Source organism: Watersipora subatra, chromosome 10 (genome assembly GCF_963576615.1).
Source record: "Watersipora subatra chromosome 10, tzWatSuba1.1, whole genome shotgun sequence".
Taxonomy (NCBI): Eukaryota; Metazoa; Bryozoa; class Gymnolaemata; order Cheilostomatida; family Watersiporidae; genus Watersipora; species Watersipora subatra.
Window position 1 is genome coordinate 17,526,881 of NC_088717.1, and position 27,589 is coordinate 17,554,469.

Below are 27,589 nucleotides of genomic sequence, written 5' to 3' on the forward strand. Positions count from 1 at the left end.
AAAGGTCAAATAAAATACAAAAAACTGCAAAATATCAACATAGCAGACAAGGTATTATAATAACGCTGAAATAATCCCTACAGAGTCTCAACATGCTTTAGTTAAACTGAGAATCATCTAAAGTTGAATATTTAACATATTTATACGGTAAAGGATTAAATGCTGAGTAATGTGGCGGGTAAATGTAGGTACGAGGGAAAGAAAGCACCATGGCTTATTGGACTTATCCCCACAATGAAAAAGCAACTCCACATCAACAGGATGCGCGTAATGTACTACTTTCTGCTGACTCGTATCGTATACACATTAATTGCTTCATGCGCTCTTCAAATAAAATGAAAATTAAATAGTGGCTTACTTGAGAATTAAATTTAACACTTTATTTGTTATCACCTTGCCAATCACGGTAAAAGAAACAGAAAATATTTTGTAAAATGTGGAATTATACAGTTGAGCAAACGCAAGGAGAGATAATATATCAATGTGCTGCTGATTGTGAGGAAAAGGTACAAAAAAGATGGGTGAATGTAAGAAGTAAAAACTAATTGTCATATAGGATTCGTGAAAATGGACTCTATGTAAAGTAGAGACCATAAAAAGTCTGTATTTAAAAAACACTAGATATGTAAAAGAACTGCTTTGAGAATCAATTAAAAACCAATTTACATATCCAGACGAAGCATTCTGATAATACACATATACAACATTCTACTGCCAACAGCCCTAAAGCTTCTGACAAGAAGCCTAAGACAACCTCTAAGCCATACCTATAGAAAGAGAATAAATATTACAAAAATGTTGAATTATATCACGAGAAAAAAATAGAGAGGTTTTATAGAAAAACATGAGGTCATAGAGAACCATTATGGTGCCATCAACTGACAGAGCTTTGGCGAGATAGAGGTTTGCTCAAACTACTCGGAATTCTTGTGCGAGGGTTCACATTTTCCGTAACCAAGACAATTTTCCAAAGAAAGGGAGCCATGAGAAGGCTGAGTGTGGAGACACTCAAAATGAGAAGGTAGACCTAAAAATCCAACAGTCAGCTCATACTAAATGCAATAAGTAACACAATAACACTACATAATGCAGCAATAATAACATCACACATGTAATGCAGCAATAATAACACCACATACATGTAATATAGCAATAATAACACCACATACATGTAATATAGCAATAATAACATCACACACATGTGATGCAGCAATGATAACATCACACACATGTAATGCAGCAAGAGTGGTTTCATATGCACAAAGAAAATACTGAATAGCTAAACAAAACTTACTGTACAATAAAAAATTTTGTCACTCAGTTTCAAATCACAACAGTTCTATGCTACAAAGAAATCAATTATAAAAGTTGTTGTTCCTTCAACTCTAAAAGGGTAGGGTTCAACCCTTACCATGAACTTTAGTAGGTAACCAAAGTTCATGAACTCTTGTTGCTTGTCAGGCCAAAATCAAAAAGGTTTTTCATACTAATGCATGTTAACAACTTTATAACCTTATATAATTATTTATCATTTTCCATCTGTGGTGTTAGTGAGGCCTTCTTGAGGTTATATTTAAAGTTAAGAAGCATTCAGTTTTAGAAATTTTTCAGTTGGGAGGGAAAGAGAGAAAGAAAGAGAAAGATGGAAAGATCGATAGAGAGTGAGAGAGATTGATACAGAGAAATATTTATACATTAGCGGCTCAGCATGTGTTCTGCTAATTATTCCAATATCCTAGTAACAACAAACAAACAAGGAGTGTTCCTAGTAACAACAACACATTTATTTCAAAACTAGGAACTAACTAATCTCAAATATACATTATATTAATAAATCCCACTTCATCATTGTGTGCGCGCGTATTAGTTTGCGTAAAACCGATGATTTTCCACATTTTTTGGCCAATTTCATCGAAATTTCAAATGTGTATGCTCCATGCCTTTTGCTTTTCTCTTTCTTTTAAAAATATTTGGTTTTAAACCCTTCACCTGTTTCCTGTCCTCTAAACACCCACTCGAGGCTATCCGATTACAAATAAAAGAAATTCCTTGCATCGCGGAACTTACCGCTAGTACAGACGGTTCCCTACTTACGAACATTCGAGTTACGAACAACGATACATACGAACGTATGTACCGTTGTTCGTAACTCGAATAACTTTCGAGTTATTTGTTTGAACTTTGTTTGAACTTTACATACGTATTGTAAAGGGGTTTGCCGGTCTTTACTTGGCTCGATCTCTACTAATAAATAAAGAGAAGAGAGTGCGTGTAGTTCCATTCAGCTTTTAATTAGCGAAGGAAACTTCACTAGTCGAGGAGCGTACGGCTATCTGCTCTGCTCAACTAAATGAGCGCACTCAGTTATATACAATAATATCAACCATTCCGGCTAACGGCAAGAACACCGGCTAACAAGGTGAATAAATAGGACCGCTACCGCGTTGTATGACAACAATATAAGTGACGATAAGTGATAGTGTTATGACGGTATATCAGATATAACAATAGCATAACGAGTGAAACAATGATATAATAAACGGACAACACATACAAAACATAAGACAGCAATGATAAGTGATAGCATAACGATTAAAACAACAATATAATAAAAAGGACAAGACATAATTATAAGAAATGCAGTGTCATGGCCCGGCGTCCACCAAAGTATTATCTCCATTTTATTAAATTTTTTTTTCAGTACAAACCAATACAGGTTACTTATACAAGCCTTAAAGATACTTATTTAAACCTTCAATATACTTATATAAGCCTTAAACATAAATTATAATACAAAATATAGCACTGAAGCAACTTACGAACAAATTCACCTTACGAACAATCGTTCGGAACGCAACTCGTTCGTAGGTTGGGAACCGTCTGTAGCTAGTAAATATAAATCCCCCATCTATCAAAGACTGTGTGCTATAGAAATCTATGCAAGAATATTTGTTACCATTGAATATTGCCATCAACTATTGACAGAGAATAGTAAAACTCGAGCTAAGATTCAAAAGACAATATTTACGACTAACCTCTCTAGAGATCAGTTGCAAGTGACGAGCCCTCGAACTGAGCACGAAGGAGTACTCGCTGACTTGAGAGAGACCGGCAGCAATAATGGATGAGTACTTTTTAGACTTATGGGGTAGGAATGTTTTCATGAGTAGAGCGCTAGCACCAAACTGCAATACATATAAATCTTCATAGATATTCATAGAGCTGGTCTCAGTTCTAGCCCAAATTACAACATAAACATGTGCATGAATATCTACCATTTAGTGGCATTTACACTAAGATATACAGTGAAACATGGATAACGCGCCCTCGGATATATCGAACACATGGTTAACTCGAAAGGATTTGCTTGGTCCGTTCCCACGCAATGATAAATGGCTTTATATAACTCGACCTCGGCACCGTTAACTCGAACAGTTTTTTGCCGAATTCACAAACGTGGTTTCCGTTCAATTTATTTCGAAGGAGTTTCCACTAGTCGCGGAGCTGAGACTACTCTGCTTTCTTAACGAAAGCCCTTTTTATACGCGTATAGTGTACATATAATTTTTCCCATACCGTATAATGGAACCGAAAAAGAAATCGTATAAAAATGATTAATAGGGTTGCTAAGACGTTCGCTTAGTTACGGCCAAGCTATAAACGTTAGAAGGTATTAGCGATAAAAATTTAATAAAGATAGACACAGCATGCAAAATACATATTGTAACAGTGATTATATGCGGATACATAAAGATAAAATGTCACAAATAGGCTCATGGCTTGGCGTCCGCTACAACAGACATCCGCTTTACGATGGCTTCACGCAAGCAAAGAAAAGCGTGAAAACCTTCTGACAAACTTAAAGTACTCGAGGAAATCGAAGCAGGACAAAAGCTATCAACATTATCAAAAAAAGAAAATCTTCCAAAAAGTACCGTGTCAACATGGATTAAACAAAAAGAAAGAATAAGATCATTATGTGACCAAAATTCATCAAGGCTAAGAGATCGTTCAACGTCGCACGATGATTTGGACGGTGTATTATTGACTTGGTTTAGACAAGTGCGTAGTGAAGGCGTACCTATCGATGGGCAATTTTGTTAGAAAAGGCTAACAAGTTTTTAAGGACTATAATAACTGTTTAAAATCTATTTCTACAATAAGTCACACTGTTGATCTTTGTCAAAAAAATACCTTGTCACAGACTACACTCGATAAGTTTTTTAAATGAAACAACTGATCAGATGTAAAGCATGCTTTTTTGCATTGGTCATAAATGTTTACTTATGTCCAGTTTTAAAAATTATCAGAAAGAATAGATATTTTTCTATTGGGCTGAAATTTGTTTGCAGTTTTAGGCGATGTGACTGACAAGACGTTTTAAGATTAAAATTGGCAAAATTGATTTCGAGTAAAACACTCAGAAGAAAAAATGTCTTCTGAGCGTTTTAACCGCGATTAGGTTTTGCCAATTTTAATCTGAAAAAGCTCTGGCAGTCACATCACCTAAAACAACACACAAATCTCAAGTGTATAAAAATATCTATACTTTCTGATAAATACTTTAAAACTCTACATCAGATGCCCTTTAACTTACAACAAACAACCTATACTTTAGTTTTATATATACATGTAGTTTGTATATGTATCTACTGATAAATACATTCACTTGTGACTGTGCTCTGATAACTTGAGCGCTCTGATAACTCAAACACTTTTGCTCGGTCCCGTGAAGTTTGAGTTATCCATGTTTCACTGTATTATGTTTCTGGCCATTAACCAATGAACCAGTGAAAGAGGATCCACACTTTGTAAGACTTGTCTAAAGTTGTTTAAAACAGTCAAAGGTTTTACATTTTTGTAATGTGACAAACTGCTATACCGCTAATTTATCCTCCGAGATAAATACAAAATATTTCCTAGAAATACATTTCATAAATGCAGTAGAAGCTCCTACAAATTATACCTCCTATGACGTAAATTCAAACATAACATAAGGAATTTATGTCCAGCATTTGCTTCGCACTACGTAAGAAATCCCACAAAATGTAAAGTGACAAATGGGTGAAAGATCTCAAGTTTGATTTGGATGATGAGAATCTCATAGTTGACCTTAAAACATCGCTTTCTCTCTTGTCACACCTACACTGCATCAACTGCATGTAACACTTTTGAATAATGTTCAAGACCAATTAGTAAGAGTTTAGTGTAAGTGTGTAGAGTGTATAGTGAGAGTGCAAGTGTGCAGAGTGTATAGTGAGAATGTAAGTATGTAAAGTATATAGTGAGAGTGTAAGTGTGTAGAGTGTATAGTGAGAGTGTAAGTATGTAGAGTATATAGTGAGAGCGTAAATGTGTAGAGTGTATAGTGAGTGTGTAAGTATGTAGAGTGTATAGTGAGAGTGTAAGTGTGTAGAGTTTATAGTGAGAGTGTAAGTGTGCAGAGTGTATAGTGAGAGTGTAAGTGTGCAGAGTGTATAGTGAGAGTGTAAGTGTGCAGAGTGTATAGTGAGAGTGTAAGTGTGCAGAGTGTATAGTGAGTGTGTAAGTGTGCAGAGTGTATAGTGAGAATGTAAGTGTGTAGAGTGTATAGTGAGAGTGTAAGTGTGTAGAGTGTATAGTGAGAGTGTAACTGCACTTGGAAACTTTAAAAGCCTATCATGTATATAAAAGCTAAACTATGATTTCAGCTTCCTGCTTTGCTCTTCCTTGCTGATTGTACATTTTCCATATCTTGATAAATAACAGAGTGAATTTTGGCAAACTCAGTTGTGGTAACCCTTTACGCGGACTACACCTTCTGGTATAACAACAAATATTAACTGTTAATGCAATAAAATGTTTTGCTGTTAGTTAACTTTTCTATTTAAGAATTAATAAAATGATATTGAAAAAAGAGTGAACTTGTTCATTTGATTATTATTGATATTTAATATTAATTTATTTAATTATTCCACTAATTAATTAATATTTCATCAGTGTAAGTAATCTAGTGTGGAAAATAAGCAGTTAAATTATGAATCTTGATATCATATTTATGAACCTTATTTATGATATCATATTACGGCAGGTTAAAGATGAACTTACACAAAATTTCAGTGGATTTTATTAGAAAGCATAAGTATTTTTTATCATTTGCCATTGTTTCTAATGCTTGAGAGGAAATTAGAATGCTCATAAAAAAGTGTGCAAACTGGCTTCACTATATAGTGAAGCCATATATAGTGAAGCTTCAGTATATAGTGAAGCCATATATAGTGAAGCTTCACTATATAGTGAAGCCATATATAGTGAAGCTTCAGTATATAGTGAAGCCATATATAGTGAAGCTTCACTATATAGTGAAGCCATATATAGTGAAGCTTCAGTATATAGTGAAGCCATATATAGTGAAGCTTCAGTATATAGTGAAGCCATATATAGTGAAGCTTCAGTATATAGTGAAGCCATATATAGTGAAGCTTCAGTATATAGTGAAGCCATATATAGTGAAGCTTCAGTATATAGTGAAGCCATATATAGTGAAGCTTCAGTATATAGTGAAGCCATATATAGTGAAGCTTCAGTATATAGTGAAGCCATATATAGTGAAGCTTCAGTATATAGTGAAGCCATATATAGTGAAGCTTCAGTATATAGTGAAGCCATATATAGTGAAGCTTCAGTATATAGTGAAGCCATATATAGTGAAGCTTCAGTATATAGTACTCTCACATGTACCAGTGATCAGGTTTTATCGATTTTAATCTTCAAACATCCTGGCAATCAGATCACCTCAAACATCAAAAACAATCACAAATAATAAAAAAACGCCTGATAAAATCTCCTTAAATGTTGTGTGTGTTCATCCTTAATGACATGTTAAAGAACATGATTTGTCTATATGTAAGTTACATACATACATTTATTATTATAGATGTACTAGTGGAATATCCGGTGTTGCACGAGTATTAAAAATCAGCTTATAAACAGTGCCAGATAATGTAGTTGCCTGCCACTTGCCATATTCCTAGCACATTGTCAATGGCTAATTTGAGTAAGCTAGTTATCTACGGCTCTTAGTAACAAGAGCCGTGGGCTCTTAGTAACAAGAGCCGTGAAAGCAAGCATAAAATTACATAGCATCGTAACAGAGAGCGGTAGCATATTTTCACACACAGCAATATATATCGCCCAATAAATTTATCAATCTTGCGTAGCTTAATTGGTAAGATATTTGCTTGGTGAACGGGAGGTTTTGAGATCAAATCTTCTGCAATACGGATTCTTCATTCCAACATTTTAATAGCTATAGCTGAACGAACTGAAGTACACACAATTTGAGATTTAAGTTATAATATATATACTAGTTCCCTGGCAGTCTAGTGTGCGGTGAGAGATCATCAGGTGTGCGGATACAGTGCAGAGAATAAGAATGCCCACAATTACAAAGAAAACCTAGATTTCATTATGTAATAGTGTTAGAGTATTGGGCTGGCAAGCCGAACGTCAAGCGTTTGAATTGACTCTATACTTTGAAAATGTTTACATTACTAAAATCCTAAAAGAACCTTTTTTCATAACTACAGTAAAACCTCTATTTGAACACCATGGCGCTATATTTTTCAACCCTTCACTTATAGTGACAATCTATTAAAGATGGCGTTCAAATAAAAGTGGCATTCAAATAGAGGTTTTACGATATATTATAGTAATCAAAATAATTATAAAGAAAAAACCTATTTTTTTGATATAGTTTTTAACTTCCCTACAAACTATGACGGAGTCTAAAATTTCAACAAAATTACTAATGATATAGTGATTAATAAACAATAAATTATAAAATTTCAACAAAATGATTCATGATATAGTGAAATTACCTTAATAGAGACAACAAGCACTGTAGCTAAAGCAAGGAATCCAAGTTCTAGAACAACGAATGAGGGGAAGACGTGGAGACCTGTAGGAAAAAGAACGCATGCGTCTATTCTACTAGCAATACACAAATGTATAAAATTTATAGCCTGTCCATATATTTTCACAACATAAAATAGAAGCAACTTTAAATGTAAAGCTTAGAATCTGAAGAAGACGTCTGTCTACAGCTCATCAGCTATGAGCGATGTCTACCATATGATCAACTATCCCTTAATTTGCATTTACTATAAACAACCACCTCAAAGTAGGAATTGGTTCTAGCCTGTATAAGGATATAGCTGCCACCATTATGTTCTCTCATGGGCGCAAACAGACACAGTTGGTACTACCACTGCGACAAGTGTGTGGCACACGTGGCAGGTGCTACCAACTTGGTAGCACCTGCCACGTGTGCCACAGACTTGTCGCAATTTTCACATGCATAACAAGGGTTAAAGCTGTCACTAGTGTCAACATCGTCAGTTATGCCAATCAGTACTAAATATAGCGATAGAAGCCTCAGAGATATTTCACTCTAAAATTCACTTTACACCTTTTACCTATCGCAGTGAAGAAAATACAAGACAGAAAGTCTTTGATTGGTGTGACAAGGGGCTCAACTTTGGAAGCAAGCATTTCTCCACCGGTGCTAATCATAGAGCCTGCGAGGAAACATCCCAGCTCCATGGAGATTCCAAACTTGAAAGTTACCTGTGCGTCACAACCATGGATATAGATCTAATCTCCCTTAGCAAAAATCTTTACCTAACCGTCCATTTGGTTAAGTTGAAGATTAATGAGAGAGCATCGAAGCCGACATCCATAAATAGATTAAATTGTTGTGACACTGTTACGGCGTGTCATTAGTCGTAAAACCGAATGAATCCCACACCAGCTCTGACAAACTGAAATCTTATTAACAGTAAAAAGGACAGTCATAAGGATGCTTTTACTTAGCGCAGTGCATACCGTCACTTAAGAGTGATGCTTGCAGTTGTGTTGCTAAATACTTTGCCGACCACGGCAAATAATCATTCCAGTATGAGACATCCACGTCAAACATATCCTAAGCAATTATATGACCACGCATAATTCTAACATGTTTAAAAGAAACTCAAGGCAGAAGAATGGCTAAGCAAATTATGTAGACACAAAGAGTATTAACCCTTTCCATACCATGACCGACTTTATCGTAATAAAAAACTTTCTCCAGCGTACTAAACCAGTGTCATCCAGAGTGGCTTCACTTAACGATATGTTTTTTTTAATTTATTTATTTATCAGTAAATTTGGATTATAAAAACTAATTATCGGCTTGAGTTTTTTGATAGAATCTGTACCTCTATTTTATGGCTAAGATTTGTAATAAGCACAGCTGTGCGCGCTGTAGGCATGACTAAAAGTTTCTCTTTTTTTACGCAAAAAGTATGGATTCTTAATGGCGACAAGTAAAAGATTCGCTCTGCTCAAATGATGTTCAGACGCTAATATCACCTTGTTCAGCGGTGCAGAAGATTTCAGTTCAGAAGACATAGTACAAAATAGTGAACAGCCAGAGGGAGCTGGCATGAGTTAAAATGAGAGTAAAAATCAGAATGCAAATGGTCGAGCAAGCGATGCAAGTACTTCTTTTACAAGTGCAAATTAAAAAAATACAAATACCAAAATCCAAAAACGCATATCTTCTGCGTGTATTATAAAGATTGTTTATGTCACTTGTTTTTGAATATATATTTGTATCATTTGATAGATTATCATTATATAACTTATAAATTTGCAGATTCATAGCATGCCATTTGATAGCATCTAAACTCGGCTTACAATGGATCAACGCTCATAACTCCTCTTCTATTGCACATAAAAAACCAGTTTTTGCTGCAAACTAGCAAACATATTGATGAGTGCAATGAACCCTTAGGCAACAATATTAAATATAGTAATTAGCTGCTATAAACTATGCTTTCACACTTAAAATAATGATATACAAAATTCAAAGCTTCAACAGATCACTAGCATACTACAAGATCTTTGAAGGTTTATTGCAAGCAGTAGGTATCAACATTTCTCAGCTTTTTAACGCATCATTTTTAAGGACCTGCAAAAAACTGGAGACAAGTTATAATAGGAACCTTGCTAAATGTCGAAGGGTAAAATTCCGTACCTAATTGGCTCAGTACGCTGGGCAATTCCAAACTGGATGCAATGATAGAGCTAAATATTGAGAGTGGCAATAAAGTTAAATACAGCATCAGACTCACCCACATCATGATGAAGGCGAGGCCAGTAGAAATGAGGGTCAAAAGTTCGCTCGAGCACAGCAGTAACACTGTCTCAAGTCTTTGCAAGAGTTTAACGACCAGCACAGACAGAAGAGTCATCGACAGAAATGCTGTAATACACACGAGAAACTTTAAAATCAATACATTGACAGAGAAGTCAGTCATACATCAGACAAATTGAGAACAAGATTCGAGTGATTGCCTTGACAATAACATTAAACACCTGTAACTGAGGCTATATTGAAAGACACCGAGATGTTTCAAGGTCGCGAAACATCAGATAGGACAATTTGAGATGGAAAAGTGAAAAAATTCACAGAAAAACCACAAATTCAAAGATTGGTATCATAACACACAGTACTGTAATAATACATTTGGAGGCATAACACACAGTATTAACACACCTGGAGTATTAACCCATTTAGAGTCATAACACACAGTATTAACCTATTTGGACTCATAAAACACAGTGTTAATACAATTGGAGTAACAACACAAGATATTAACACATTTGGAAGCGTTTTTTAAATTCATAAACTACAGTTATTGACATTTTTGGCTCCGGTGATACTGATATTTGCACACATTAAGAAATTATGGTTCAGTCAGTTGTGCCCATTCCATTGTTAATATCATTCAGACATGATATATAAGTATTAATATTTCAGTGGTTTTTATTCATATGTAGTTCATAATTCCATTATTCTATTAAAGCGTTATTGTATTAATGGATATATTTACTATAAGAAAAACAGTCAAGTCTAAATTTTACTATCAACTCTGGGGTCAGATTTCCAAGGATATAAAATTAGATGAAATATCTGAGTGTACATCAAAAGTAATTCTCAAAATGTGTTTCAAGTTTTCCAAACGTTAGAGTTTTGTAAGAGAAAGTAAAAAGGCTGATGAAAACAAAAACCGGAAAAAAAAACCACTAAAAAATTAAGAAATATATAAACTACATCAGCTGAAAGTTTACCTAGTGTAAATTAGATTAAGTTGCTATTATTGTCATCTCCAAACCTACACATCGCCAAGCCTGCACTTTCAATGTCTCTAAAGTGATTAACAAAAAGGTTATGTAGCTGTACAGAGCCCTTATTGATTATGATTAATACATTACTAAGTTAGTTAAATCATATGATTTAATTTTCTACATTTATATTTTTTAAAGTTTTATTTAATGCTATGCGTAATTACCTCCAGTATTAATTAAATAACTGTTGTAGATGTTTAGCTCTGGAGGAATAAACAAACTACATGTTATTATTATTAAGATATTGTTCCAGTACACAAAGCAAATCTTGGAAATGTTAACCTAGTATCATCGGTTAATGCTCAAATAAAAAGTAGACCACCCAATAAACAAATGCATACCAAATATTATGTGACCAAGAAGGCCGAGTGAACTTAGTATGGTGCCATGGCCTGCGAGGGTGGGCAGGAAGGCTACGAGCATGCCCATGAGCACATCCTGCAGAACTAGGATCCCGAGCAAGACCTCTGAATACTCTGTCCTCGCGGCTTTGGCCTCTTCTTGCATACCTGCAGACCAATCACGCAAGCGATGAACTACCAAGAATTTTTGAAGTGAAATTTTGGAAATTCCAGCTGTCAATGCCAGAACCACCTGCGAAACACGCGTAGTCCACAAGCATTTAAGGACTATATGTGCGCAGCAGACGCTCATATAACATAAATTTTCTATAACATACAGTCCTATTAGAGTAAGAAATTTACTTAAAGTTTTGTTTCGTACTACGCAAAAAATTGACGTATGTATAATATAAATTGAGTATGAAATCAATTTAAGAATTCTAGAACCTTCTTTGACCCGTTTATAACCACTGGCTGAAATTAGTTCACAAGTATGTGTGCCTAAAATTGAGGTAAGAATTATTTTTGTTGACATGTCTGACTGGGATATAAAATGACAACAATCAGCATGATGAATGGTGAGAATATATGCCGCACAGGAAAGGGACATTGAGAAACCTACCAGTTTGGGCTTGAGTGGGTGCGGTGAACTTGATGACGAGGGGAGTGCTACTAAGGGAGAAGCAGGCGCCGATGAAGGCGCATTCTCCGAGTGTTGAGCTTGAGATTACTAAGGAAAGGAGGATACTGAACAAGACGAGCAGCGCCATTAGACCAAAGCTGCCGAGGATGGATATACGGATAATCTGTGCGACAAGAGATTGCTGAGAGGCAGCAAATAGCATTACAAAGTAATTAATATAATACTTATGGTGCATTTAATTTGATATACACAAATCTAGTGCAAGTTTCAAAATATTCTTAAATAAAGATTTAAATATTGAGTTATGCAAATGTAATATATAATCTAATCACTAGCAACACCTTTAGATTCATTGCCTTCTACTGTACTTCACACAATATATCTTATTGCAACTAAATAGAATATTATCTAAATATTTTATTTGCAGTCTATGAAAAGTATATAGACACTGAACTGATAAATACACTTTAGATGACTGGATGTCTATTAATACACTCTACATGGTTGGATGTCTATTAATACACTCTACATGGTAGGATGTCTATTAATACACTCTACATGGTTGGATGTCTACTAATACACTTTACATGGCTGGATGTCTATAAATACACTTTACATGGTTGGATGTCTATTAATACACTTTACATGGCTGGATATCTATAAACACACTCTACATGGTTGGATGTCTATTAATAAACTCTACATGGTTGGATATCTATTAATACACTTTACATGGTTGGATATCTATAAATACACTCTACATGGCTGGATGTCTATAAATACACTCTACATGGTTGGATGTCTATTAATACACTCTACATGGTTGGATATCTATTAATACACTTTACATGGTTGGATATCTATAAATACACTCTACATGGTTGGATGTCTATTAATACACTTTACATGGTTGGATGTCTATAAATACACTCTACATGGTTGGATATCTATTAATACACTCTGCGTGGTGAGATATCTATAAATACACTCTACATGGCTGGATGTCTATAAATACACTCTACATGGCTGGATGTCTATTAATGCACTCTACATGGCTGGATGTCTATAAATACACTCTACATGGTTGGATGTCTATTAATTCACTCTGCGTGGTAGGATATCTATAAATACACTCTACATGGTTGGATGTCTATAAATACACTCTACATGGCTAGATGTCTATAAATACACTCTACATGGTTGGATGTCTATTAATACACTCTGCGTGGTAGGATATCTATAAATACACTCTACATGGTTGGATGTCTATAAATACACTCTACATGGCTGGATGTCTATTAATACACTCTACATGGTAAGATATCTATTAATACACTCTACATGGCTGGATGTCTATAAATACACTCTACATGGTTGGATGTCTATTAATACACTCTACATGGTAGGATATCTATTAATACACTCTACATGGCTGGATGTCTATAAATACACTCTACATGGTTGGATGTCTATTAATACACTCTACATGGTTGGATATCTATTAATACACTCTGCGTAGTGAGATATCTATAAATACACTCTACATGGCTGGATGTCTATTAATACACTCTACATGGTAGGATATCTATTAATACACTCTACATGGCTGGATGTCTATAAATACACTCTACATGGCTGGATGTCTATTAATACACTCTACATGGTTGGATATCTATTAATACACTCTACATGGTAGGATATCTATTAATACACTCTACATGGCTGGATGTCTATAAATACACTCTACATGGTTGGATGTCTATAAATACACTCTACGTGGCAAATGTTCACCTGTCGGATTCGCAGCGGAGTGAACTCCAAACCCACAGAAAACATGATGAAGAAGACACCGAGCTCAGCGAGTGTTTCAAGCTGAACGAGAGAAGAGAGAATGTTGAGGGCAGACGGCCCGAGTATGATCCCGCACAAGACTTGTCCAAACATTATGGGTAGCCCGAGTAGAGAGCTCATATAGCTCAGACACGCTGATCCTACCATGATGTACACCATATCCTGGCAAGATTATAATAGCGACACATCTACCTGCGGTCTATGAACGATAAATGGCATAACAAAGTACACAAGAGAGGAAACTTGAAGATTATAGAATTACGGAAACGGCTTCATTGAGATTCGGGTGTCAAGTTTTTGTCTCATTCTTCCAAAAAAGAACATGGTATCTTTAAGGATGAGCCCACATAAATTTCAATTAGATTTTGTCTGAAAATATCAGAATTTCTCTATCACTTGCAATTGTTGTTAATGTTTGAGGTGATGTTTTAAGATTAAAATTGACAAAGCTTGATCGCGGCTAAAATACTCTGATTTAAGAGAAAGAACGATTATGACGTCAGTAGTTGACCTTTAGCAAAGAGATTGAAATTTGAATTCAATCTCCAATATTATTAACAAGAGAGACAGACAGCCGCGCAATTAGCAACATCATTTCAGTTCATACTTTTCTTCCGATCACTTTAACCGCAATCTAGTTTCGTCAATTTTAATCTTAAAACGTCTGGGCAATCAGATCACCTCAAACATAAAAAACAATCGCAAATGATATAAAAATACTGATACTTTCTGGTAAAATCTACTAGCATTTTGTGTAAGTTAATCTTTAACACTACAACCGGCAGCCAAAGATTGCACATAGCAGTTAATATAGTGACATACCAAAAGCAAGGTGATGTCTTCATGAGGTCGTGTTGAGTCTTGACTCCTGCTGAGCACAAACTGGTTGCCATTGGCATCTGCAAGTCTTTGTATATCTTCATCTTCCGAGTCCATTCGTACTAGGGCTTCTATGTTTTCTCCATTTTTACCCAGCTGCAAAATACGAAAGATTTAGTAGCATAATTAGTGAGTACCAACAGGGATGTGTGTAGCTGAAAACTGTCAACTTATATCATTCTTTACCCAAACAAAATTAGCTATTATTTGATAGTCTGTAAGAAGTGTATAAACCTCATATTTTAAAAATATTTTCCTTACAAAATACTTGGATTGAGCCCAGCCAGCCTGAATTAAATAAATACCGCCGAAGCACAGGCTATCAACATAAGCTTATGGGGCATTTCTTCTAATGTTTCCTTACAATTTAAAAGTCAGAGAAACTGCCTGAAATCCTGATAAGCATTTAATTTTACCTAGAGTTATCAGTACATTGTCTTCTGACAACTCAAAGATGAGCTTATCAGAAGTATCGATACTTTTCTACCATTTGCGATTGTTTTTCATGTTTACGGTGATCTGACTGTCAGGATGTTTCAAGATTAAAATTTTAAAAAATTGATCGCAGTTAGAACGCTCAGAAGCAAAATACATTCCGAAATGACGCCATTAGTTGCTCGGCTGCCTGTCTCTCTCATTATTGATATCGGTTATTAGATTGAAGTTTCGGCATAATGCGTCTCTATTCTGTCGGTCATTTTGTAACTATAGACACCATAATGGTGCTTGCTTGAGTCTGAGCATTTTTGCTGATTCTGATCAGGTTTTGTCGATTCTGATCGTAAAACATACTAACAGTCAGTTCCCATCAAACATCAAAAACAATCGCTGCTGTTGAAATGCTGATACTTTCTGATAAAATCTACAAATCTAAAATTTTGTGTAAGTTCACCTTAAAAGGCACTGTTGAGGTGACACCAAATCTATATAAGATACAAAAAGCACTAACAAGTCTGAAAACTCTAATGGGCACCAACAAATGGTTTCATGACAGATGGAACGTTTCGCGAAAATCTAACAAGATAACAACAAGGTATATGTATCTCAGCAGCTAAACTATAGCACCAGGTCAGTGTTTGACTATGAATTCATTGTCTGCGATACCTTCCAGAAGCCCATGCGACACCTCCCAGAAGCCCTTGCGATACCTCCCAGAAGCCCGTGCGACACCTCCCAGAAGCCCTTGCGATATCTTCCAGAAGCGCTTGCGATACCTCTCAGAAGCCCTTGCGATACCTCCCAGAAGCCCATGCGACACCTCCCAGAAGCCCTTGCGATACCTCCCAGAAGCCCGTGCGACACCTCCCAGAAGCCCTTGCGATACCTTCCAGAAGCCCATGCGACACTGGGCTGCATAGTTACTCAAACACCAAATAAGTTGCTTCTTTGCATCCTACGATTTATAGCTAGAGACCTAAAGTAGCTCACTATTCGCTGCCTCATGGCATCGTCTTCCTGTAAATTGTCCCCAAGATCTTCCACCAGCTCATCCGCTGATTCGGCTAACTGTGACAGAATCTCTCCCAGAATTCCTCCAAAATCCTGGGCCTGATTTAACTCTTTTGTCCGCTGTAAACATGGCAACAATAACAACATGGTATTTTTTTCTCCTGCTTCCTTTATACAGTCATACATCCACATACAAGCATAATGCTATCCTCAACGGAGCTCATTGGTGGATTCTCTCATATCTCAAATCAAGTTTTCCTAAATGAAATAACTGAATACAAATTAATCCGTTCCCACCCTCTGAAATCCCATATTACGATGGCAAAACGTTTTTTTAATTGTTTTAATTTACTACCTATGCTCACAAAGTAACTAATATCTAACGGTTATGATTTGGAATAAAATATAACATTATTATGTACATTACTGTATGGAATTCTTATCTTTGAGACAGACAGTAGCGGCTAACGGCATTGTCAGAAAGACTTGACAGCAACACATTAAGTATGCAACACTTTCGCGATGCTAGCATGAAAATTTTAAATTAATTTAAATGAATTTAATTTAACATGTAACTTGAAACAAGTTTTAATCTTACACTGAACTTAATTCAAATTTTTAATTAATTCTAAACTCTGATCTTGGTTTAATATTTCATCAATTTCTACCAATTGACTCGCTTTCACCTTCACTTTTAGCCTTTTTAACTGATTTGACAAGAAAGACTGAGCGATGTTGTTCTCGTTAGCGGCATTTCGCATACTCAGCCGCTAAGCTGCTGCGTCAATCACCGTCTCATATGCTCATATCTCAAATTGGTCTCGCATCTCAAGGCAAAAATTCGCTTGAAATTTTAGTTCGCATCTCAAATTTCTCGTATGTTAGGACACTCGTACAGCAAGGTATGACTGTGTATTGAACACTGTAGACTAAGGCCGTATGTAACAATAACACATGATCTACTGTAGATTACTGCCGGCAGCATGAAAGACATCATATGATCATGATATGTTAAACTAATACGTTTTAGACCAAGGAAATGAGATCCAACAACCACAATAATTATGGTAATTGCTGAAAGACGACGAGGACCAAGCTATCATGCCGACCAGCTCGGCTCTTTCGAGAGATGGCGACTGAGACAAGAGGAAAGACAGAAGTTGGCTGTGGTTCGCTTGACTGTCCATCACCCGGTAGGCCAACCAGGTCGGCCACCGACTCAACCATAGAGGACCAACCTGCTACCGAGTTTGCCTCTTCGGTTGGGTACTGTTCCGTATTAACCGCTGCTTTTTAACGCAGTACCCAACGAAGCAGTACCGTTAGGCACTGTTTTGTTTTTCTTTCACCGCTAAAGGAGCGCTAACTGGAGATTCCAGTTAGTGCGCCCTAGCGGTGAAAAAAAACACAGAATAGCCACAGCCTCTAAATAAGCCACATGGCTTAAAACATCTGAAAAAAGTAACGGCTAATAGTCCGAAAAATACGGTAGGTATTCTGCTATGCGAAGTCTGTCTACCAAGTGAACGTCTTCTACCCAATGCATTTGCAAGCAGAAGAGCATTGTATGACCACTAAGCTGTGTTAAATGCGAGCGATCAATAACATATACATGAAAGTTCTGGTAAACATAAACCACCTACATTGATGTCCTTCTCAGCAAGAAGGAGCTGGTGGTAGCACTGCTCCTCCTGAAATGTTGCATCTCGAAGAGCTTTCAACCGTGTCTCTATGCTCACCTTCATGTTCCTATAATCCTGCCAAAACGAATGATTTATTTCCGTTGTATAAAAGAGAGTAATTATACTATATTCAGAGCGAAGAGAGATTAAAGAAAGTGTTTCTTGAGGCTGTATACTGTACATAAGTCATCATACTAAACCAAGGACAAATGTAGCAGAGCGGAACAGTCACATTGCCATGTAGTTATAATAAGAGCTGTAAGTTTTACAAGCTGATATGGATTGGATCAAGTACTATCATGACAAGAGAGTCAAATCTCAGGAAAGATGTTTCACTCGAAATCAAATTAATTTTTAAAATATGTTTCAAGTTTTTCAAACATTGAAATTTCCTAAGGAAAAGTAAAGCTGATAGAAAATAAAAAAGAAAAAACCATAAAAATAATAAAATATAGAAATTAAATTAGTTGCAAGTTTCTCCAATCTGAGTTAGAGTAAGTTATGCCGTGTATCTCTTTCCTCATGAGGAAAATGAGGAAAGAGATACATGGCATAACTCGTTTTTCCTTGAAGCGCAGGCTCACTACCGAGCCTGCGCTTCAAGTTTCTCTATAAGGTGACGAGACAAAAAACTATTCTTACTGATTAATTGCAACTAATTAGTGTGATACAATGTATAACTAACATTGTAACTAACGTATATAACTATATTCAAAGCAATCAAACAACCTTGACGAGCCATTTTATTTAAATCTCGTTGTAAGAAAAATTCCTCTTTTTGACAACATTAAAAAGCGCAACTAATAAATGGGCCATAATGAAATAAAACTAAACTAGCTGTTGTAGTATTTTGATTAGATATTGTACTGCAAAAAGTGAAAAAACGAAAATTTCAATTCGAATAATTTTTTGGCTAATTTCTGATTGGCTGACAATCCAATCATTTTTTTAAAAAGTTGGATTTTTTTTATTTAAATCGGATTTTTTGAAAACATCAATTACTAGCTTTTTTACATAACCGCTAATATAATAATTATTTTTTTGAAGTGTGCCACATGAAAACATTAGCAACATAACAAAACAACTTTGCATAACTTTAATTTATTAAAAATTGTTTTTATTTTAATTTTGACCAGGTTGTGCAGTTCATATTCAGTGAGATGGGAAAGTTCTGAAGAAGATAAATCAAACATGATATTTAGGATAAATCTCAGCCTTTGACAAGGAAAAAATCAAAAATATCATCAAACATGATTTTTTAAAAATGATTTAAACCATTTGGTTTTAATCGGACCCTGATGATACACAAATTGAAGTTTTGGATTCTCAGTCAGAATGAATGGCCCAAATTGCACTTTCAAAATGCTCTTTACAAAACAGCTCAAATAAAGAGCACAGATAGCAGCAAAACTTGGTGACGCCTTCATGGGTCTACAATACACTAGAGAATCTGGTGCAGAAAAGCTGAGGTGAACTCTCCAGAATAGTTATGTACTCGTTATCAAAAAGGCGATACAAGCATGTCAGGCTCATTTCAGACTAGCCTTCAACCATGCAGTCATGAGTTATCAAACCTTAGTTGCTGAAGAGGCTTATGGGTAACTTATATACAGTGCTGTGCATAAGTATACCACTGTGTACTATCATATACTCATTATATGCCGCTGTACACTCATATGCAAATTATTTAAAAAATAAACTGTATATGACCTGAAATAAGCAAATAAAAATGTATGTGGTGTAATCATATCTGTACAGATTGCTACCTTCAACCATTAAACAAATGGTGTGTTTAGAATTTAGCCTACATAATTATTCGAAAACATAATTTTACGGCTGTTTGGTTTACCTATTTGAAATCAAAAAAAAGAGAACTAATTTAATATATAATTTATGGTTATTGACTAAATCCGCAACGAGTAACAATTTTGTAAATGAGAATTTTAGTTGACCAACAAAGGAGTCCAGTTTATTTTGCACATCACTGTATGACGGCTGGTAAACATCCTGCAAATCTGTGAATAATGTTTTACACAAAGTGTCAGCACATCTTAGTGAAGACATCATATGGGAAGACTAAGAGCGCATAACCCTACTATACTAGTTTCCTGATGATATCAGAGTTCATCCACACATTAATTTTAAAATTAGCCTCCCTAGTTTTCACGCGCACACTGACCTTGAACTGGCCGGCCAAGCTTTGCGTTAACCAATCAATAGTTTGATAGATGATCTGCTCATTGTAGTTGAGCTGCTTAGAGAATATGTTAAGGATAATTCTCTGACTGTCAGCAGGCTCGGAGCTCTCCCCATCTTTTTCCTGATCTACAGTAAAGCTTTCGGCATACAATAGTGATACCAAGGAGTTATGAAAACAATAAAATGAAGTAAATTTCCACTAAATGTTTGAAAACTAAAAATGTAGTCGTCTTTACATATAAAGTTAACTTTTTTCGATAGTTGCTCTGTATGTCATCCCTGTTGTATGTTGGAGCAAATATTGCCATAAGAATACATTTTAATTCATTTAATTTATTCCAGTCCAGAAACCTAACGATTTATATAACAGATTCATATATACAAAAAACATTAATAGCTCTTCAGGATACAGCGAACTCTCTTGTTTAAGAGTATTGACTGATACACATATGTGTGAGCCTCAGTGATTTGTTTCACACGGTTAGCTATTAATAACACAACCTGAAAGCTTAACTAGTTCGACGACACTCGGGAAATCGTAAAAGTTTCGCAAATCAAAGCCGCATAAGAGTGACATTTTTAGAGCGTACGCGTTTCTAACTTTTTCTATAGTTTGCCAGCAAAGCCAGCTGTTGTCGATAGCCTTTGCTTTAAATAAAATCCTATAACAGGCTTCTTAGTCAAGTTTACTGAATCCCAGGGAAGATTCTAAGGCTACAGACAAATCTCATGGCTCGCATGGCTCTAATGACGACGCTGTTTGAATGCCCTTCCTCACCCAAACAAGCAAATTTTTCGTAAAATTAAAAAGCTACCTGATTATAAAAAAATTAGCACTCGTCAATCTCTCTGCCAGGGAAGACCAAAACAACATGAACATAAAGTATACATATTAGTATATGAAACATTAGACATCTAGATTAGTGCAATTTTACAATCAGGGTGACTCACTGCGCAATTACTACTGACAAATAGGGTGATACAAAAAAAATGTGTACAACGAGACTGCACGTGGAATTTTGCGACGCATTACTCACTCTTGGATAGCTTCTCTACAGCAGCTTTTAGTTTGCTAGCAACTATTTCTTTCCTTTTGGCTACATTTTTCAGTTTTTGACAAACATTCTCCAAGTTTGTACCGCCATGGTAAGGCGGGATGGTGAACTGAACTTCCTACAACAAAAACAGCCTGTCACGGAAAGCGCTTCATTGGTTGTTTTTACAGCTTTATGAAGGAAATGAAGGCATACTCAAAAATGGTATATTGAAGTTACCTTTCAGAGTAAATGATTTCTAGATGTTGTCTCAATGAAAATTAGGATTGCGTTTATCAGGGATGATGAATAAATAGCATGCCTTTAATCTGGTAGTTTGGTATTGATTATACCCACGCAACACCACTATCATTTGCCCCACATTATTTATGTGCTGTCACCATCCTCTTTTACCAGTCATTCAAAGTAACTCTCTTTTTCCAGCTAACCCTTGCCACATTCCCTTTCCAATATCCCTATCCCTTATCCAATGTACCCACCATGTTTCCCACATAACTCATTTTACCCAACTCCAAAAGACTATCTTTCTTTACACTTTATCCAACTAACTCAATGTCACACTCCTGCCTTCTAAACTCAAAGCTACCATATGCCTTCCTACAATACACCAAATTGCCATCACCCTTCTAACTGAAGTCAAAGGCAGCATCTCTCCTCCCACTCCACTTAAGGACTTCCTCTATCATCATATCAAATTCAAATGCACCATCGCTCTGTTCAGTCACTTAAAAGTTAGCGCTGCTTTTTCCACAAAACTTAAAACGCTACCTCTCCTTTTGCAAGTTAAAAGTAACCATCACATTTTTAATCCAACTAAAATTCACTGCTCAGTTTCACATCAAGCTGAGAGGTGCAATTTTTTCCTGGTAAACTCAAAGCTTTCATTTCTCTTCCTCACCACTTTTTACCGTCTGTTTAAAGGTGCCATTTATTTTCTCAACCAACTCAATTTGACCCATCAAACCGAAACTCACCATTTCTTCTACCACTCAATCCACAGACATCTTCATTTTTAATGAAGATTAATTAATCAAAATTAATTAATTTTTCCATAATAAATGCTGATGCTAGTAACGACTGAACTTTTTACTCTGCTGAAAACAAATCATAACTGATTTACCATAGAGACATCTTTTTTATTAGATAAAATCACATTGGGTCATCACTATAAAAACCTGTCAACTATCATCATTATTATCTTAAGATGTTCTTTGAATAAGTGTTTTTTTGTCACACAGACCAATGGGTGGCTTAAGATAAATCGGCAAAACTTGAAACAATTTGCTCACCTTGTGCGGTGCCTTAGCGGGCGTTTTGATTGGAGTATGCTTGTTACTTTTTTTGCAGCCAACTAGATGAAGGATGAGAATTATGATTAGCGGGTAGATTAAATGGTTTCTCATCTCTCCGCTAAATGAAGAGACAACGAAAGTACTTGGTAAATGAATAAAGATTGGAAACAGGCACGAGCAAAACTTTTATTCCCAGCCAGTATGGCATAGTGTGCAGCTGCATAGAACAGACAAATTGATAAATGTTTCAGTACTCAATTATAAAGAACAACTCGAACAAGATAAGTCACTATGAAGTAAAACCATAGATAACGAGCCTTTTTCTCAAAAATTACTTTGAGCAAGATGCAAAAATCTTTAAAGACATTGCAATAAATAATAATTAAAAAACAAGCAAAGACACATTTGTTTTTCAATTCTTGTGTAAAATAAAGTTGCTAAATAGTAAGTGATTCTCCTTCTGGTAAATTCTTGATTATATATGTATATGATATTGGAGTAATCATGAAACTATATGCAAATAAAAGAAAGTATCAGCATTGAAAAAAAGAGCTGAAAAAGCTAAATGTTGTTGGCTGAAAGGCTGACAAAAAAATAACTTCAAGCAAACCTAATAAAATTTATAACACTATAGCAAGTCAGACAGACCACACAAAACCTACAGATTACCCAAGATCAACAGATCAACTAACATTCATTCTGGGCAGAAGCAGTGACTCATACAGGGTGTCTGGATTGTGAAGTGCACTATCAAATTAGGAAATTCAACAGAGACAAGTAGAACCTTACAATAACGATGTGAAGCTAGTTCTGAAACAAGAACTCCTGAGTTAAAATAGACATATAGATTGCAATGTCATTTAGAAATCACGTGGTTTAAGTAGTCTTTAAAAGGTATGTATTGATTCCACCACAAAACTATCGTAAATGACAAAGGCTCAACAAATGCATATAAAAGATTTGTGTGAAACACCTGTCACATAAAATGTAGCCGCCGACATGTAAAATGGATAATAAATGCAAATTGAAAAAATATTTAGTTAAAGTAGGTGAGATTGTACACTATACAGTATATAGCATAGAAGCACTAGCCACATTGTTGAGAAACCAATAAAAAAAAGAAAATACCAGATGATTTAAATAAAACTAGCATTGAGAACTGGATAAAGCGGTAAAAGTTCAAGCAAGCAACCATGAAGGTAGAGCATCAATGAAAAACCCGTCAATTTACAGTATGTAAAATCCCATAAGCTAAATAAGCTGGGTGTTTGTGAGTACAGTACGCAATGTTCAAGTGCTTTGACATGATACCTACTCCTTATGCTAAAAAATTAATCAGAGAAAACAACAGTTACTCAACAGCCCTCTGTTTACATGATTATTTCAAGCAAATCCACTTAATAAATTAAGTTAACCATAGAATTTGCTTAAACATACATTCACTAAATCCCTACCAATGAAAATCAGCACCCTTTTTTAAGTGAAAGCTCACTTGAGTGGCAGATGAGACAAAATCAGGTAATCGCTAGAGCAACACCATATATTGATAGTAATCCATGTATGGGTGCATGGTCTATTGGTGAACTATAATCCGTGAACAAAGTTAGCGCCACACAAGTGGCTGCTCTATACAGTGCCTTAGATATGAAAGACCGATAGATCAATATGATGAACAGACGGTTGGCTCTGGACTTGGCAGCTTGCAGAACTAGTAAGCGAAAGTGATACATTGTGAAGGAAAACTGAAAGGAGTAATACACCCTAGTTGAGCAGCAGACTGCAAAAACTGGATTACAAGACACTCCATACAACGCATGCCCTTTAAAGACATGATAAGCTAAGAATGCCTAGCAGACAGAATATTCTTGCAAAATTGGGGCTTAATTGGTTTTAAGAAGAAACCAATCTAAATCTACCCTGTGCATGCAAACAAATTGCATGGCTAACATTAGTCACTAAATGTTCACCTGCATCTTTGACAGTACATGAAGGATATATATGTTCAATGTTGTATTTAGATTGCCCCGACTACATGTTGTGCTACAATTGATGAAGTATTTATTTGCTTTCAAAAACTGTTACATAAGGTGATGGCTCGAAGCTGTAGCAGCACAAGTTTTTGAAGTTCGGTAACACAGGCAGAAACTAACTTCAGACAGCACACGAGTTGCTCTAAACTTATATTATACTTATATACTTAAACATTATTTACTTAGTGCGAGTTAGCCTTACTTCGTATCAATTATGCATAGACATCAATATTGTTTTTGATATTGTTTATGTGTATTGCCGCATTCTATGCTGCAGATAACAAGAGAATTATGGGTAATTGTTGGGACATTACAATGGACAACCAACCAGTGAATTACGTTGCAAATGAAGTTGGCTATGTCATTATAGTATAATACATAGCTGGTTATTTATGGAATAATTACAGATTACTTTTACTTGCTTAATGTATAATTCCAGGATAATACTTTTGCTATAATAGCCCTCTATACATATATATACTTGGGATGTCTCTTACAATTTCATTGTAAAGTCAGTACTGGAATAAAGAACATTACAGTGAGAACACAACATATATTGGCAACAAGGATGGAATTGGCGACAAAGACACTCTTCAGCTGGACACTCTACACTTCAGCTCTACTCTAGATTTTCCCTACAATGTCTACTCAAACCGAGCAACTGATTCAACTGCTGACTCAACAGATGGCTCTTCAAAGAAAACAAATGAAACAACAAAAGGAGCAGATGGAACAGCAGAGACGGCAGCAAAGAAAGCAGTTGGAGCAGCAAAGAAAGAGTTGGAGCAGCAAAGAGAGCAGATGAAACAGCAGAGACAGCAGCAGAGACAGCAGCAGGGAGAGCAGTTGGAGCAGCAGAAAGAAGAATATAGACAGCTGATCGAACTGTTAACGCAGAAGACCGAAATAAAAGCAGGAGGAACTACTCCTAATTTTACTGCTTTTGACCTAAATACAGAGCTGTGGACAGACTATTTACTGCGCTGCAGGACATTCATAGGAGCCAATTCTATTACTGAAGACCGAGTTCCACAGATATTTCTAACCAATCAATCAAAAGTCATTTACAAACAATTAACTGATTGGTCAGATCAACAGAACTCCAAAGAAAGAAGTCAACAAACTGACAATGGAAGATATTGAAAACTACATGATGACTCAATAATAACCCTAGAACTTTCATTGTTAGAGAAAGAATCGTTGCTGGAGCAATATGAAAAGAAATCCAGGAAAGACAACTCAAGAGTTAGCATCAAGAATAAGACATGATGCTACAACTTGTGACTTTGCAAGTATTACCAATGCACAAGATGGAAGCTTTACCTACAAGATTCATCTGCTCAGTCGGGAATGAAGCAATACTTGACGCACTATTCAAATTAAAAGATGAAGACCTTACTTTTGCCAGAGCTATCGAAATTGCTATGGAAATGGAGGAAGCAGCAGCAGTGGCAAAGGAAACAGTCTATGGTGCAGGATATCCTGTCAAGGTGGTAAACAAGACGACAACTTCAACCGTCAACATCTGCAGATCAACAGAAATGCTACTGGTGTGGAAATCTAACCACAAATCTACCGAATGCAGATATAAGAATTCTACCTGCAATTACTGTAAACTTACATGACTTCTAGAAGTCGTCTGCCATGAAAAGCAGAAAGGTGGTAAGCCTTTGAACCTAGTGAAGGCCGTCAAAACTGTCAACACTAATCCACAGCTACATGTCAACCTTGATTTACAAGGTCACACAATGACCTTGGAAGTGGACACTGGAGCGGGAGACAACTTCATATCCTTGGACAACTGGAGGAAAATGGGGAGCCCTACACTCAAAACTTCAGAAGTTCATTAGGAGTCGGCAACAAAAGACAAGATCGACATACTAGGAGTCTGTCTCGTCAAAACAAAGCTAGATTCACATCAACATGACGCAATTACATTTTGTCGTAAGCAAAATACCAAGTCTCAACCTTCTAGGAAGAAATGGTATTCGACAACTTGAAATCTCAGTTGATGGATTAATCAACCAATATCAATTGCAGGAGATTAAGCAAATAAAATCCTATGAAAATTTACGAGCAGCATGTGAAAGACTTACTTGGGAGTTTCCTGATCTTTTCTTGAAGGATTTTGAATTGGATATCCGCTTCAAAGAAGATGCACAACTCATATTCTGCAAAGCCAGACCAGTACCTTCAAGAGGATCTAGCTCAAGCCTATGATGCCGGAATTGCAAGAGGAATATGGGAAACAGTTCAATTCAACTCTTATGGGACACCAGTGGTACCAATTAGAAAAGCACTGCTGCCTGGACAAACCAAAAGAAAACTTTGAGTATGTGGAGACTACTTTGTAACAGTGAATCATCAATTGGAGAAACACAGACAACCTATTCCACTACCAGAAGATCTGATGAAAAAACTGGGAGGAGGACATGGTTTCACTAAACTTGACTGATGCGTATAATCAGATTACTTTGACACCTGAAAGTCAAAAAAGATTAGCTTTCAGCACCCACAGAGAAGTTCTACTACAGAAGAGATTACCATTTGGGATTAGCTCTGCCCCAGGATACTTTCAACAAATCATGGAACAACTAACTCAGGATCTTTCAGGAGTTGTTGTTTATCTTGATGACATTCTAGTAAGCGGAGACACAGCTGAAGATCACCTGAGAGACCTTCGCAGAATTCTACAAAGACTTCCAAGACAGAGGACTACGATGTAGACTGGAGAAATGCACATTTACACAAGAAACTGTGGAATACCAGAGAAATCAACTTTTTAACCAGAAAATAGCCAAAGAAGCTGGAGTAAAAGCTTTAAAGAAGATGCCAGCACCTACCGATGTGGCTACTCTCAAATTTTTCCTGGGATCGATTCAGTTTTACCACAAATTTCTACCAGATCTATCTACAATTACAGTACCTCTCCAGAAGTTACTCAAGAAAGGAGAGCA

General features: G+C 36.0%; 1 protein-coding gene across 2 annotated transcripts in view; it reads right to left on the minus strand.

The window, feature by feature from the left end:
• Window positions 1-396: 396 nt before the first annotated feature.
• Window positions 397-27,589, minus strand: part of LOC137406610 (transmembrane and coiled-coil domain-containing protein 3-like) — a 31,131-nt gene continuing 3,938 nt past the window's right edge. Inside the window, exons 2-15 of one of the 2 annotated variants that reach the window (XM_068093208.1) lie at window positions 22,600-22,720; window positions 21,293-21,428; window positions 20,236-20,381; window positions 18,018-18,131; window positions 16,354-16,494; window positions 14,869-15,021; window positions 13,987-14,208; window positions 12,175-12,358; window positions 11,553-11,720; window positions 10,155-10,285; window positions 8,457-8,607; window positions 7,860-7,939; window positions 3,036-3,185; window positions 397-1,027 (exon numbers count right to left, since the gene is read on the minus strand). In XM_068093208.1, the coding sequence (XP_067949309.1) occupies window positions 875-1,027; window positions 3,036-3,185; window positions 7,860-7,939; window positions 8,457-8,607; window positions 10,155-10,285; window positions 11,553-11,720; window positions 12,175-12,358; window positions 13,987-14,208; window positions 14,869-15,021; window positions 16,354-16,494; window positions 18,018-18,131; window positions 20,236-20,381; window positions 21,293-21,428; window positions 22,600-22,713 (2,043 nt within the window). In that variant the 5' untranslated portion in view covers window positions 22,714-22,720 and the 3' untranslated portion in view covers window positions 397-874. Of the gene's footprint in view, window positions 1,028-3,035; window positions 3,186-7,859; window positions 7,940-8,456; window positions 8,608-10,154; window positions 10,286-11,552; window positions 11,721-12,174; window positions 12,359-13,986; window positions 14,209-14,868; window positions 15,022-16,353; window positions 16,495-18,017; window positions 18,132-20,235; window positions 20,382-21,292; window positions 21,429-22,599; window positions 22,721-27,589 lie in introns of those variants that run through there. The other variant, XM_068093209.1, reaches the window with a different exon arrangement.